At 36.8% G+C, this 16,327-nt stretch overlaps 1 protein-coding gene across 1 annotated transcript in view; it reads left to right on the forward strand.

Moving 5' to 3' along the window:
• Positions 1–16,327, forward strand: part of TUBGCP3 (tubulin gamma complex component 3) — a 56,144-nt gene that overhangs the window by 25,919 nt on the left and 13,898 nt on the right. Inside the window, exons 7-13 of the mRNA XM_074561299.1 lie at positions 2,001–2,119; positions 4,383–4,508; positions 8,048–8,116; positions 12,253–12,385; positions 13,491–13,657; positions 15,435–15,545; positions 15,953–16,061. Of these exons, the coding sequence (XP_074417400.1) occupies positions 2,001–2,119; positions 4,383–4,508; positions 8,048–8,116; positions 12,253–12,385; positions 13,491–13,657; positions 15,435–15,545; positions 15,953–16,061 (834 nt within the window). The remainder of the gene's footprint in view (positions 1–2,000; positions 2,120–4,382; positions 4,509–8,047; positions 8,117–12,252; positions 12,386–13,490; positions 13,658–15,434; positions 15,546–15,952; positions 16,062–16,327) is intronic.

Consider the following 16,327-nt stretch of genomic DNA (forward strand, 5'->3'; position numbering starts at 1 on the left):
AATATTACTGCTTTATTTCCTTGATTAAATGGCTGTAGACTTGAAACTGCTGCCTGGAGGATCTATTCTGAATTTACACAAGTGTAACTAAGGAGAAATTATTAAACATATGATCTCTGCGGCAACTGTGCAAGTTTCAGCCCACTCTACTTTTACTGTAAAAGTGGCAGACTTTTCTAAATAAGAGAGCTAACGGCAGATGATGTCATCCTACACTCCTGTTACTCTCTGGCAAAGAAAGATAAGAGAATTTTTTTTTAAATAACTCCTATATAAAGAAGCGTGGATACCCAGAAGCTAAAATAAAGTCTATCTGCCAGCCCCTGCATCTTTGAGTAACAGTGCACGAAGCAACAGTTTACAGACCAGAGTTGTACTGGTATATCTGAGGGCAGCATTTGGCATTTAGAACCTAATTAACAATACTGCTGATGTGCAAGAGGACTGTGTATGTGTATGTGTGTATATATATAGAATACATATAAATATCTATTATTTTTATATATGATATATATAGTATATATAAATACAGAAAAATATATAAAATTATATAAAATCTAGCACTGCCTCTTATTTTTGTTGTACTAATTGCCATAAAGAACGGTATAAACTTGTTTCATTCAGTCAGCCAGCAGCTGTGATCCTGATTCTTATGTGGCTGGGTATAAGGACTGACAGTTGTCTTAAATGTAGTCACTTGTTGATGTAGAAATAGAAGTAGGAGTGCATTCAGAATATAAAAGGCTATTGTCAAGAAGATACATTTCTATGAATATGAAATTCTTTTAACTAATTAAAAGTGGGGGTTTTTCTTCTAAAGTTGGTTGCTGTTAATTGGAGCTTTCTTATTGCTACACCTACACAGACAGTATAATCAGGAGCATTGTATGGTTGATATTAAAACCTGTTGTATTATTTACCAATTAAAGAAACGTGCACTTGAGTCTTTTGCCATTTCACTAAGAGCCCCTAAAAGGGGCCAGCTACTCTCATGCACCTCTTGGTATTATAAGGGGAGTCTGAGTTTTAAACAGCATCTTGAGGTGATGGCTACTTTTGTCAAAATAAGAAGAGAATTTTTTTCTTGTATTTATTCTGGGAAAGTGAATTGTTGGGGAGGAAAGCAGTTAAGAGAGTGCTGTCAAATTTGGGAGAAGCAAGTTGTAGCATCTCAGTTTCTGGATAGTCGTTGTTGAAATTGTTTCATTCTTGATAAGTTACAAAAGCAGATGGTGCTCTTTCACTCTTAAAAGGTGGGAGTAGTTTCAGTGACCCCCACAGCACGTTTTTCAGTCTTCTGTTTCCTTTAAATCAGTGAATATCCTAAATCTCAAACATAATCTAACCTCTAACTAGAGATATGAGCCAGAACCAAACTGTATGCTGCAATAGCAAAAGCTTTACTAAATAAAAAGTATATCTGTCTTCAGAAATGTAATTTACACTTTTCTGTTTGCCAGCTCTATAGCTGTTCCGCAGCTGGCAGTCTGGTTTTGATCAATCTTTTCATTGAGCAGTAGCATATGTGATTGAAAACCAATTTTAAACAAGCAGCTCTTCCTGCAGGATTAACTCTTGTTTTCCTAGCTGAATGTTGAAGAGATTGTTCTGTAAGTCCCATTTAACAACTTCAGCTGTTTGTTCAAAGAAAGGTAAAGTTATTATGATGCTTGTTTCAGAACTTACACTGGTGATTGAATCAGAAAAAATAACAAGTTTAAGAACTGGCTGATGTGTTGGATAAAATAGAACATGCCCTGTATCATACAAGCAGACCTGCTCTGAGAGTATCCCAGGTATCAGTAGAGGCAGGTAAAAGGAATTCTTGGCTTTCAGGTTGTTAAGAGGACTTAAAACATTTCTTTATAGGTTATAAACACAGGCTTTCTGTTTTCTTTTTTTGGCTAGGCTTCTAAATAGCTTTTTGAAGTTGTAACCAAAACTAATTGTCCCAACAAATCTAAATACTGGTTGTCTTTTTTTTTCCTTCTTCTTTCTAGGCTCTGTTGAAATAACTGAAGCAAACCTTGTAAGAGATGTTTTGTATGTCTTCCAGGGAATAGATGGCAAAAACATCAAAATGTGCAATTCTGAAAATTGCTATAAAGTGGAGGGAAAGGTACAGTATGGTGACTTGTATTTCATTTACAGTTCCCTGTAATTTTACGATGACTTTAGGGATGCTTTGTGGAGGGGAAAATAGAAAACTTAAATCTTGTTAAATCAGTTACCTCTTAAAATTTTTAAGGATGTCATCTTCTGCCCCTGTAGATGCTGCAGAGTTTGTAATTCCTCAACACCTGTACTGAGCTAATTATGTTCCATATATATAGGTTAGATTACATATGGCAAAGGAAAGGTAGCATAATATATTTTTCGAGGTGTATGTGGAGGAAACTTAATCAGTGATTGCAAAATTGCACTATGAGTTTCAGTAGTTTGCTGTGTAGTTTTCATATCAAGTAGGTGAAAACCTGTTTTAGTTTGTACTCCTAATTCTGTTACTACAGTGAGTTTGATTATTCACATGGCTTGTGGATAGTATGCTTTTTCCTGAGAACTTTATGTCTTCAGTTATGCTTGTGAAGTCAGTTGTCTTCTGTCCTTTTTCCTTATTGCCACTTGTCCTGAGATACTGGACCCAGTGAAGATGAAGTTATTTGACTGACTAGAGCTGCAGCTTTTTCTGAGGAACAAGGAGGACCAAGGTCATACCTCCTCTAGCTGTGTTGACTGCATATTAGGCAGAAAAGTAGCCAAAATATGTAGTTTTCCCTCAGCTGCACAAAGAAGATGTCATTGTACACAGTCTGCTTTTTCCAGAAAGAAACACACTTTCCAAGCTCTTACTCCTGCCAGAATGTGTTCTAATGTCAACATTAATATTAGGCCTGTTGGTGACATTCAGCACTGTATAAGCTAGCGGCTTCTGATTTGATCTAGGAGATACAGGTGTAATAACACTAAGCCAATTTTGCTTGTTCCTCATTTGATTCCAGCGGATGTGTATTGTACTTAATGCTTGCCAAGCACTCTGTAGTTGCAGAATTCTAAATAGTTCTTATGTCATCTCTTTAGTTGCGGGTAGAGTTTCTCTGTCCAATTGTGCTTCTTTGGGCTAGAATTTATCCTATAGAAGTTGTTCAAGAAGTTAAACCTGTGCCCGTGTATCTAAACAAGAGGGCCAGGGACTGAACTCTGGTCTTACAACCAATTGGTGGGGCTGGTTCAAGCCCACACTGCTGTGGCTGACACACTCTGTAGCTGATTTTTATCTTGGAGAATGCCTGTACTGCTAACTAGAAGGCTGAATGAATGAGCTTGATTTCTCGTTCTTTGGCAATCTGTTTAGCTTGTTAATGCACTTCCTTGCTCTGGTTTGGACAGTTCCAGCTGGCTCTCCGAGTTAAAATTGTCTGTAGAGATGGAATAGGACCAGTTGCTGTCGGCAAGAGTCAATCTCTGCCGCTTGGCCTAATGTATCAGTCAGATTGTTTGTTTTATCAGTCGGATTGTTTTGTCTTTGCCCAATAAAATTTTGAAAACTTGATGGTGGTTGTCTTGGGTAATGTGACAACATGTTGTAGAAGCAAATCTCAAGTAAGAACAAGAGGAACAAGATGAATGTGTTGGTAATTTAAAGGAAGAAAAATGCTGATTCAGATTAAAATTGTAGTAGTAGTTAAGTAGGGTGTTGGGACTAAGGCAGGCTTGACGGGTGAAGTGAGATACCTGGCACAAAAAAAGGTAGAAACGGACTAGAAGAGCTCAGAGGGACATGTGATTAAATAGCTTATAAAAGCTGTTACTGGTGGATTGGATTTAAACTTGGAATTTGGATTCTGTAAGTTTTGTTTCCTGATACCTAGTCTGGCATTGTCTTCTGTTAAAGGTTTGTTTCACTGGTAGTAGTAACCATTTTCTTTAGGTCTCTTCATTAGTTTCAGTCCCTGACTCCCATAGCTCTATTGTTTTCAGTCTTCCTGATTATCAGGATAAGATGAAGTGTGATTCTACGTCATAAAATTTCAGATTGCTTCCTCTTTTTTGAAGACTTTTTTGTTACTGACATAATTGCCAAATGTAAAAATGTATAGGTCAAATGCCCAATGTATAAATACTTTTACATTAAGATTTCCAAAAGGGAAGGTCACAAAGTTTCCAATAGTTTGTTGCTGCTTCCTTTTCAGTGCTTACGTGTATAAATTTAATGACAGGTGCATGGTTGTCTGCTTTTTTGATACTGTCTCCGCTGTAGAACGTAAAATGATTATTTCCTGAACTGGCTTGTTTTATGAGAAAGAGGGGCTTTCATGAAGAAACAAGTATTGGCATGGTAGATTTGACTTAATTGCAAGTTATTGTTTCTGTTAACTTTGTAGGTGAGCTTGTCCAAATCTCTCAGAGATACTACAAGTAGACTTGCAGAATTGGGATGGCTACATAATAAAATAAGAAAATACACAGACCAGAGGAGTTTGGATCGTGCATTTGGACTTGTGGGACAGGTAGGTCAGCTAAAAAATTGGTTTTGCTACAATGTTTTGGTCTTGTTTCCCTTAGAAACTACTGAGTAAAATGCAGTACTAGAATGGTGCATAAACTTTTGAGCTTGGATCATTCATCCTTTGATTTACTCCTTTTATGGACTGCCTCTTTTGGTATGGGTCATAGTCTGAAGGCAAGGGAAAGGAATTTGCTCTTTTTGGTCATAAGAAGGAGTTGCCCCCATCATTTGTTGCTCAAAAGTCTCATGTATAGCTTCCTTTTCTTAATCTCCTTTTTTTTTAATTATTTTTTTTTTTAAGTACTCATGCATGTTAGTAAATAAAAATATTGCTTAAATGGGATGGTGACATCCCTGAGCTAATTAATCCCAATTCGGTTGTTAGTGACCTCTACAGGAGACACTCATGTTAGCTGATGTTGATGTTCATGTGTTAATACTGCACTAACTTACATAAAATGCAAATAGCCCATTATCTTCTGCACTTTCTTTTGAATACAGCATGAAAAGAATACTAATTTTTGTTTTTATAGGTTTCATCATCATGATTTGTAGTCTACAGTAACTTCACAGCTGCTGTAATACCCAAAACCACATTTACTGCTAAGGCATTCCCGTTTCCTCTCACTTGCTCCCTCTGTAAAACTGGATATTATCCCTTCTGAGTCGACAGAAATGTTATCCTTGCCTCTAGCCATAACATTCTACCTAATCTGCCAAGAAATTGAAGTGCTTCTCCCTTCAATCTTATTTTTCTTAAGAGGTCAGTAGAGACACTGTAGTGCTTCCTACTTTTCTAATGTTTTATTCTGTTCCCTTCTGTCTCTTATTCTAAGTAACCCTTTTAGTTACATATAAATAATTACTTTTATAGTGATCCAATGCTAATTTCCATGTTTTATATGGTAGTGCTACTGTATATGCGTTTTCTTCAGACTCTCCCCCTTATATCTGGGTGAAGTTTCCTATTCTTTATCTAGTAGTTTCCTGCTTATGCGTATTTTTACTGTTCTCTGGCTTTAATCTCCAAGTTTACTGCAAGGGGAGAACTTTAATTCTTCAGTGAATTTAAATGTGCAATATCTCAGCTACCATATGCAGGTTTTGGATCCTGTGCAGAAGGCTGTGCAGTTAGTTAGCTGAATCTGCATAGCTCTAATGCTGTTAATTTTGCTTGTGGCAAGCACTTACTGTATTTCTAGGATGTAAGCGTACAAATAAAACCATATATTCTCCTCCTGCTGTCAGTATCTGGGCGAAAAGAGTATATACCATTGGTCTTCATGGCTTTAATAGCTGACAATTTCAGGTGCTACACACCGCATTAAGAATTTAGCACAAGCTGCATTCTAAGGCAACTTTCGCTTAATGTTTTTAAAGAATGCTTGCATAAACCCTTATTCAAACTACAGGTAGGATAAACTGTCTGTCACCTTTTTTATTATGATTCTGGTGACTGTTTTCACCATGCAAAATGTCAGGTATTGACAATCATTAGGAGTAGAGATACTACACTTTAACATTATATTCTTCTACCTTTGCTGCTTAGTATTGAAGGTCTACTTTGTTCTCAGAAAGGAAAAAGTCTCAGAAATCAGCTGTGAAATATAAGTTGCCTTATAGTTTGACATTTTGCCCATTTAGATCCAGTTGAGGTAGTGGGCACTTTACTTTTTTTCTCTTGAACAAGCATTCTGTTTCCTTCCTGAATTCTCTTTTGCTGTAGACCAAATCAGAATTCTAGGATAATGTCCAGTTTTCTGTAACAGTTTGGGAAACAAAGGATCTGTAGTTTGTGATGCAGGAATTGGCACTGGTTGTAAATTTTCACTTCTAAAGCTGCTCTGAAAAGTTGATGATCATTTAGATCCTAAATCCTTTTGGCTACTAAAGTCAGTGATTGCTGTTCTAACTTTTTGAGTAGATGTATAGTGCCTTTGAATGTTTTTTTGGAGGCTCTACTCTGCCTACTATCTTGGCAAGTGCTACTTTAATAGATTCGAAAATGTACTGAAGAAGCAAGTGAGAAGAAATGAAAAGTGGCATTACATGCAAGGTTTTTTGATTCTTTTTTTCCCTTCAGTATCCTCTGGAATAAAATGAATTTCAAATTTCTTTCTAACGTATAATGTTGAGTTGAAGAAAGGAACCCTCTTTCTTTATAAAGGATACAATGGCAAGATTAATGATTTTTTTTTTTCTTCTAGGCTTCTTAGCCTCTTAACAGGTAGGCCTCTTAGCAGAAAGAAGATTTAATTTCTCCTTGTGCTTGTAGTAATGGTTTCTCCCTTGTACATACTCCAGTGAATAAATATTTTACTTTAAGCTCTTGGGTTCTTTTTGTGAAGTTTTCCATATTTTTTCCAAATTGCTTTGACTGTGATGATTTTAAAAGGCGTTGAGAGAAAAGTCCTGGGGAATTTCCTATTAAAAAAAAGTCTGTTGAAGTAGATAGCAAAATCATTAGCTTAGAATTGATTAAGAGATCAGTTCTGAAGAATTTGTTTGTGTGCAGGGAATACTTTTCAAAAAACCAACGAAACAATTTAAAAAAACCCTAAAAGTGCCTACAGTTCAAATTTTTCAACTCAGTCCAAAACTATTGAGCCATATTTTTAATCCTGTTTTATAAAATGTGTTGCACGATTTATTTTTTTTTCCAGTCTGTATGTTAGGTTAACAACATTACAAAAACAAAGCAAACCCCCAGAACCTCAAACTGTGGAAAACTATCTGTTACTAAACAAGTATTCTTTCAGGAACTGTTTTTAAAATATACCTTTATTTATTTAATTTTAAACAGCCCAAAGTAGCTGTGTTTAGAATTGTTTTACAAAGAAGAATTTTTGCTTTAGTTCAGGCCTTTTAACTTCTGCACATTTTACAGATTTCTTAGGATATACTTAAGTATTATTAATTTCTTCCAAGTCAAGTGAAGAATCATATACGACTGTCAATTGATAAAATGCCAAAAATGTAGAGTACTTAATCCAGAGCACTTACTGGGAGTAATCTTTTATGAGCATTGTGTTTTCTTGTTCATGTCATCCAGTCTATACTGTAAATACAATGATGGTTGCTTAACTTCTGTGTTCGGTTATTAGAGGCCTTCTTGAAAATGAAGCTCTATTACTTTATTACATACTGTATTTTACATAATTATTAAAGAAAATTTCTTCTGGGTCACGTTATGATTTGCACATCCCTATATTAATGTCTTTATTGAGATGATATATTTATTTTGAGAATTAAGCTTCTCATAGTTTAATCTGTTGATAGAAATGAGACAGCAAGAAACCAAGTTACTTGACAACGTGTATATATTCTTGGAAAAGGTCTGTGCATCTCTTAGGGAAGCACTTATACATTGGCCAGTTTTCTAAGAGTTTGCCTTTGTGCGGAAACTTGTAGCTTGATCCTTTTAGGAAATTTTTAACTACCTTCACGGTGTGGCGATAGGATAAAAGTTATTCTAGATTAAACCAGAAAGCTTTTCCTGATTTTTTTTCCCTTTTGTTCTCTTTTTTTCTCCTTATACAGAGTTTTTGTGCAGCCTTACATCAGGAACTTAAAGAATACTACAGGCTTCTGTCTGTTTTACATTCTCAGGTAAGTTAAGTGATTTTTATTTAACTTTCTTATTTTGCTTTACATTATCTGAATATCTCCTAAAAGATATGCCTAGGTACCCTGTTAGAAAGGGAAGAATGTACAGCAGTTTATTTACAGTGGGCACAATTCTCTGTAACTTGTACATTTCTTACTCTTGGATATATGTACCAATTAATATTTTTCCTTTAGAAATTCACCATTGTTTGGTGTATTACATAAGCAAGGAATAGAATGTGTATTTCTAAGCCTCTGTCCCTTTTTTGCATCCTTTTTCTCAGTTTCATCTTGTGTGGTATCTTTATCATTCAAATCCCAAACAGTATGACACATCTTTGGAGGGAGAAAAAAAAAAATCTTTCTGTATTTCAAGCAATGCGTGGTTCAGCAGCTAGTAACGACAGTTCCAACTTTTTGTTCTGTGTGGGACAGTGTATTTTCCTTGTCCCTTCCATTGTATTGAAAGAATAAGGTCTTTCAGTGTTTTATTGTTTTTCTGTGATGTGTAGACCAACTTAGTGCTGATAATCTTGCAGTTTGTCTGCTAGATGCTATCTTTAAAATAAAAATTAGATATGTTTTTCTCCTGCTTATTTTTTTTTATATGGGACTTTTGAGGAGTTCATTATTTGTAATTGATTGAAATTTATTCTGAGAATTGACCTAAAGTTAAATTAAAATGTCATTTAAAATTCTCACTTAAAAAAATCTGTAGTTTAAGTCATAGGCTTCTCTAAGTGTTTACAGAGCATCTATTTCTTTTGACTCACCTTGCTGTTCTTTAACATTCCTGACTTTTGGAACGTCTGACATACTAAATTTTGCTTGTTTTTCCTGGCTACTATCCAGTTACTCTTTTATAATTATTTCCTACTCAGTCCAAAATAGGTTTGCTCTCTTAGTTTGCTGGAGCTTTGAATTCTTATAAAACTTCTTGACTATGGAAATATTTATGACTTCTTTGAAATGCAGCTTCCTCTACCTTTCCTGCTCCGCTAAACCTTTCAAAAGAAGAGATGAGTCTGGTGGGAGGGGAAGCATGTAAGGGGAAAATGAAAGGAAAGTTCTGGCATCACTTATTTTCAAACTGCTTTTGCCTTTGTGGTTGGCCCTGGCCAGCAGCCAAACACCCACCCAGCCTCTCGCTCTCTCATTCCCTGTCTCTTGGGGAATGGGGAGAAAAGAGAAGGAAGGCAAAAAGACAAGTCAATCAAATTAGTGACAGTTTAATAGGGAAAGCAAAAGCCGTGCGTGCAAGCAAAGCAAAGTACGGAATTCATTCATGACTTCCCATCAGCAGGCAGATGTCCAGTCACTTCCTGGCAAGCAGTGCATCAGGACTTAACACTTGCTTGGGAAGACAAACTCCATCACCACAAATGTTCCTCCTTCTTTTCCTGAGCTTTTCTTCCTGAGAAATGTTTTTTGTCCTCCGTGTGTTTGGAAATGGTTTCCAGGATTAGTTGCTCTGTCAGCATCCCAGGGAATGAGGTGAGTGTTACTGGTGTGTAGTTCTACGTATCCTCCGTCTTGAAGAGAGGAGTGACATTTGCTTTTTCCCGGTCGTCAGGAACCTCCTGTAATTGCTATGATGTTGCAAAGATAATCAAGAGTGGTCTTGCACTGACGTTGGCCAGCTCCCTCAGCACTTTTGGGTGCATCCCATCAGGTCTCATAGACTTAGGTACATCCAATTTTTTTAATGTTCCCTAACCTGATCTTTCTCCACTCGGAGTACATCTCTTGTTCCAGACTTCCCGTCTGATCTGAGGTGACTTCTGGTATTCCCAAAGGCAAGTCTTACCAAAAACAAGGCATAGAAGGCACCGAGCACCTCAGCCTTTTCCACTTTTCCCGTCACCGCTTTCACAGCACTACTCAGTATTTGGATCCACATTTTTCCCACTCTTCGTTTTACTGCTTTCCTTGTTGCTCTTCATGTTCCTTGCCAGATTAATCTCTGGTGTTAGAGTTCATGAGTGTATTGAGCACATTGATTAAATGCATTCTGGTAGGGAACAGTCAATACAGTGTCTGTAATGTAAAGTTTTACTGCACTAGTGGACTGGAGTTTCTGGGGATGTCTCTCAGCACCTGACTAAAGGACGTCCCAGAGGATTTTCAAGAAGTCCCTGGCAAGATTCCTCCCCAAAGTCTGTGAAAGAAAGGAAGGAGGCCCAACAGTGGAGGAGAGACTCTCTTGTGACATGAAGGCTGGGAAGCACAATTTCACGTTGCAGGAAGGAGAAGGGTCAGTAGTGTGTACCAAAGACAAGTGCTGACACTGGTTTTAATTGATGTTGTTGACAAGGGTAAGGCAGAGTGAAATGTCCCAGGCAAGAGACAGTCTCAACAGGTTGAAAAAGGAGTAATAAAATTCATGGAAGGCAGGTCTTAAACTGCTATTAGAAGGGCTGAGCATCCTCTGACATCCTGAATGCTGCAACTGGGCTGCAAGGAGCCCAAGGGGGACAGGCTGCAGAGAGGGGTCAGCTTTGCTTGTCTTCTCGTGTAGGACTTCCTTTTGTCATTATTGGAGATAGAGTAGTAGTTCATCTAGCCAGGGTTCTGACAGAGGGTGGCATTTCTTATGTTCATAACTGATGGAGCAGAAATCTTAAAGAAGTTAGCATTCTCAAGACTTGTGCCAGATTATCCCAGAGGTGAGCTTGGTGTCTCATCAATTTTAAAATAAAAAGCGATGGAAAAAGTCTACTTTTTTGAAAGACACTTTCTTTACAAAACTGTAACTTTCAGTTGCATGAAAACATGTAGAAAATTATGTCTTGGAATTGAGTGCATTCTGCATTCTTGTATTCAGGAGATCGTACAGGCTGCCAGGTTAGGAGTTGTTAGCTGCAGTTCCAGTTAGCAGTTCAGGCATAGTAGTATGTAACAAGAATCTCATCAAAGGGTTCTGTGTCGTCTTTCTCTCTATAACTTCATATTATGTCTTCAGAGCTTCCCCCAAACATGTTTCTGCCTCTGAAAGAGTGTTCCTGAGTGTACTGTGTACTATTCCATAAGCTTTTCAGGTCTTTTCCTTCTGGACTGTTTTCAAATTGTCAACCTCTTTAAAACTTTCATGATGAAGATGTAAGTTTATAATCTCTTCCTTAAAGACAAATGGCAGTTCTTCCTTATATATCTTTCTTGTCATTGCCAATTTCCATCTTTTTCCAAGATGAGTTTAAAAAAACAAAGAAACAACCCCCCCCAAAACATGGATATGCAGGAGCGTCAAGAAGCTTATGAATTTTACTGTCTTTAAGGTTGAGCTAATGTGGATGACACTAGTCTTAAGTTTAATTGATACATTGTATTTGGCAAAAAAATGTGCTAGACCTGGAAGCATGGAGTGGTGGCATACAGGAAGAAATAGAGCATCTTTTGTAAGAGTTTGTCTGCTTGGACTGCTCTAGGAACTTGCTTCTGTATTCTTAGGTTGTGTTCTTGTGTTCTTGCCCATCTGTACTTGTATGAGATGTGCATCTCAGATGCAAATATTTGGCTTTCATTTTCTGTCATATTGGAAGATTCATGGTAGTCACATTGTGACAGATTTTTCTTATCATAGCTTTTGATGCTTTATTCAACGGTAGCAATTCCTTAATCTTGCTATATACCTAACTTAAGTTTTGATGGCTTCTGGAGGAAGGTATTGAACAGAATTTGTGCCATGTTGAACTAAAGTAAGCTGGCTGTGCGGTAATAGAAATTTTACTTCCTACACCCCTCCTTTCCTTTAGATGTTTTTCTTTACTCTTTTCTGACCATTTCTCTGGCGAGTATTTGCTGTCTTTCAGGTTCTCTGCTCTTTTTTCCTTTGCCCTTCTCTCCTTTTGTGACTATCTGTCTATCACCTTGCTTTCTTTAACTTTCTTGTCATTTGTGCTCTGTCTGACGTCTTACACTTCTGTTTGTCTCTGTCCTTTCACCGGCACTTGTTTCTGTATTTCCACTTGTGGGGCTCCAGGGTTTTGGCCCAATGATTTAATGCAAGAACATATAATACTTGCTATTTCAAGTGTATTAATAAAAAGCTAGCTTCAGAGCAAAAACTATGAAACAGCAGTTCTGCCTCTGTTTTGCCATTTTTATTCTTTGATATGTCTTTCTGTTTCTAATTTGATCAGTTGCAATTGGAAGATGATCAGGGAGTGAATTTGGGACTTGAGAGCAGTTTAACACTTCGCCGTCTTCTAGTCTGGACGTATGATCCTAAAATAAGATTAAAGACTCTTGCAGCACTTGTTGATCACTGTCAAGGTCTGTTTAACATTCGTTTAACATTTCTGGAGAAGTTGTGTAACTTTGAGTGGTTGTGCATGCCAAAAGTGGATCTCAGTAATATTACTGTTACGTTTTAGAAATTTTTGAGTAGCTAATCCACAGGATTCTCTCCCTGTTAGTTTAAGCAAAAATGTGATGAATTATAGGACTTTTTTGATATACTTACACTTTCTGGACTTTTTTTTTTTAAACCTGAATGTACTTGAGAAATCCTTCAAATTTTAGGCACACACTTTTTGCAGTTTCCAGTTATTCAATTTTAGTCATCTTTCCAGTAATGCTACACTGGAAAACTCCCACTGATACAGTGTGAAATTTTTGAGTCAGTTCTCTTCACTGTGTATGAGTATTGCCCTATTCCTCTCTATATGATGGCATATAGGAGTGATTTGCAACTTGTCTGCAGATTCATGTGAAGCACTGAAACTTTACAAATCTGCAAATAGTGTGTGGCTGTGTTGAGAATCCCCAAGAAAGGGCTGAGGAGTGGTGTCGGAGTTAGCCAAAACTTTGGCCAGTAACCAGCCTGTAGGCTATGCTCCTCCTTGAGGCATGCTTCAGCTTTCTGTCTTTGAAAAGTAATGGAGATTGTGGCCCTTTGGAAAGAGTATCTTGAACAAGAAAAACATGCAACATCTGTTTTATGTTGATTATTGGAATTGGTAACTATTTTGAAAAACAAATGTGTATGTATGCACACAGAGCATCTGAGAGAGACAGTCAAGTACAGGAGAGAAGGAAAACATACTGAGACTCCTTTAATGCTATTCTGGTGCGGGCGGTGGGGAAGAAAAGAAGCATAAAGTCAAACTTTTGTGTGTGAACTGATATCTTGAAATTTGCATTCCTCCAAGCTACCATAAAGTAGACAGAATAGAATGTCAGAGAACTGCGCTTAGTACTTCGGTGAGATTAATGATTCATGTCTTAAAACCTAGGAATACCCTGTCAATGTTAAAAAAAATGTGCTTTTGCTACATTTTAGAATATGACTAATTAAAATCGATGGCTGCTGAATTTAAGTGTGGTGTATATATTTTTCCTTCATACATTTCTGTTCCCCTCCCTTATGATCTTACAGGGAGAAAAGGGGGTGAACTAGCCTCAGCAGTTCATGCCTATACTAAAACAGGAGATCCCTACATGAGATCTCTGGTTCAGCACATTCTTGGCCTAGTATCCCATCCTGTACTGAATTTCCTTTATCGCTGGATTTATGATGGAGAGCTGGAGGATACATACCATGAGGTAATGTATCTCATACAATAAATATTTTACCTCTGTTTGTTTGCTTTGTGGGAGTATAATCTGTGGGAAGATTGGAGAAGAATTTGAAAAGTAGACTGTGATGGAAACATATAACATATGAGTGAGTAATGTATACAATACCAACATGAAATGTGACTCTCTTCATGGATTCAGTCAGTGTGATGTCTGGAGGTTGCAATGATGCAGTATATTGTCTTCAATGAATCATATCCTGGGTCTGTTTAGTAGAGGCAGAATAGTGGACTAACGATAGATTCTTGCTTCTGAAGAGAGACAAAATCATCTCTGTCTTTTCTTGCTTAGTGTAACCATAGTAATGTATGCAGAGTTATTTGCAAGGCTTGTATTTGGAATAAAGTTCAGAATATTCTACTTTACAGACTATCTACTGTTATCCTCAGCTTCATAAATAACTTCAGTTTGTCACAGTGGGTAGAAGAGGTTTATGGTTCCAGTGTTCCTCTAGAAACTCTACAGAGTTATTGGTTCTGACTTCTGTAACAGCAAGTTCTAGTAACTCCCTTTTCTTCTTAGAAATGTTTTTACGCCTTTTTAAGTCCTCCCAACTCTTTTTCCTGTCTCCAATCGGTACAGTCTTGTTAAAGTGACTTTTTTTCTGGTTCCCAGAAGCCAAAGAATCATTTTTTAAGATGAATTGAGCACTTCTGAGACATGTCTGAGTAACTTCACTCGAGTGTGAAATGTGCTGATTTCTGTAACTGTTTACCTGAGTCAAAATTAAAATGAGTACAAATATCACCCACAGCTGATCTTTAAGGTCAGCATTAGGAGACTTGGGTGAAATGTCTATGAACCTTTATGGCTGGAAGTGTAAAACAGACTTTACATTTTTTTCCAGCTATACCTCAGACATGCGAGGTGTTGTCTTTTTTCGTTTTTAAATCATTCATTAGCTTTCAACTCTTTGTTTAAAAATGTACATGTGGGCTGTAAGAGCATTCTTAATACTGAAAATCGCTGTTGGATGTGGTATACTGAAAGCTACAATTTTCATACCATAGACACAGGTTTTGAACAAAAGACAGCTGACCATTCTTGGTGAAAATTATATTGGAGGCAGTGAAGAAAGTTCTTGTCCAAAAAATGGTTATCTTGTTTGACAGGACGAGGACAGAATCCATCCACAAGTCACTTTAACAGAACTAATCCTGAAGTTTTAGTTTCTTACAAATGAAAGTATTCTCTTGCGTGGAGTTGACAGACCTTAGCATTTGATCACCAGTTCAATTGCAGGATTTCTTGGGTTTGGTGGTTTTTTTTGGTTGTTTTTTCTTCCTGCAATTCTGCATCTGTTAAAATAGGAGGAAATCCAAAGAGGCTTGAGTAAAAATAGAACCAGTAAAATAAAAGCATATTTTACTTATATTCTGAGCTTTATCTCCTAACTGTATAATTAATTGCTGGAAAATGCTATTTGTATCTGTATTTCATAGTGGATATTTTACAGATAGTACACTTTACCCTGAGGTAGTCAAGGTTTCCTAACATACGCAGCAGATTAAATTATGTGAGCTGTTCTTTAACTTTTTTCTTCAGAGTTCATATTGGTCAACATACAATTTACATATCAATTGCCAGGATAACTCTGTGTGTTATCTATGAACATTTTTTTTTCCTTTTTTAGTTAAAATAACAACTCAGAAATACTTTTACAGTTTTCTGAATACAGAAATGAAGCACAGTGGGAGAAAGTTTACATTCATCTCTTGGTTTTAATATTTATTTCAATCTGCAGTTTTTTGTAGCTTCAGACCCTACAGTTAAAACTGATCGGTTGTGGCATGACAAATACACTTTGAGGAAATCAATGATCCCTTCTTTTATTACAATGGAGCAATCAAAAAAGGTATGAATTCAAAAGTTAAACTTCTGATGATTTGTTGGCCCTATACTGCTGTTTAGATTTCCACTAATAAAATAGAGACCAAATTTAACAATAAATCATCTTAAGAATAGCTATATTAATAAAATTGCTTGCTGAGGAAGACTATAAGACTGTTTCTCCTTTCCATTCTCTAACTGATAAACTTTGTTTAGGGAGATGTCATGAGAGAAAAAGAAGGTTATGTTTAAAACCTTTCTATGTTTGTATTGAATTTCTGGATTGCTGTGGTTGGGATTGTGAAAGTAAGAGCACAGAAAGATGACAAAATATCCTGTCCTGGTGTTTGTGTGTGGCTTTGTTTGGTTTTGCTTTTTTTTCTTATATGCAAATCACTTACAAAACATTAAGAATAATCCTTTTGTGTTCAGGTCCTCCTAATAGGAAAATCCATAAACTTCTTGCATCAAGTTTGTCACGATCAAACTCCATCCACAAAGATGATTGCTGTAGCAAAGTCTGCAGAGTCTTCAAAAGATGGTAGAGTATCTGTGTTAGTCAACTTCTTCCCTTTGAACTGAGCTTTGTACAACATGTGGTTTAGACTGTAAACTGACATTTTGGATAGTGGGGTGGAAAGGGATAGAAAAGTCCCATTTGCCCTAAAATGTAGGTGTTTAATGGATGCTTGCATTTTACAAAAGATGTATGAAAATGCACATGTGTGGTTTTCTTTTCTTAATTTGATAGGTTTGCTGGATGGTTGTTAATGTGCTGGATTTCTGAATGAAACTAGTTACGATCAA

The sequence above is a fragment of the Larus michahellis genome, chromosome 1 (assembly GCF_964199755.1).
Source record: "Larus michahellis chromosome 1, bLarMic1.1, whole genome shotgun sequence".
NCBI lineage: Eukaryota > Metazoa > Chordata > Aves > Charadriiformes > Laridae > Larus > Larus michahellis.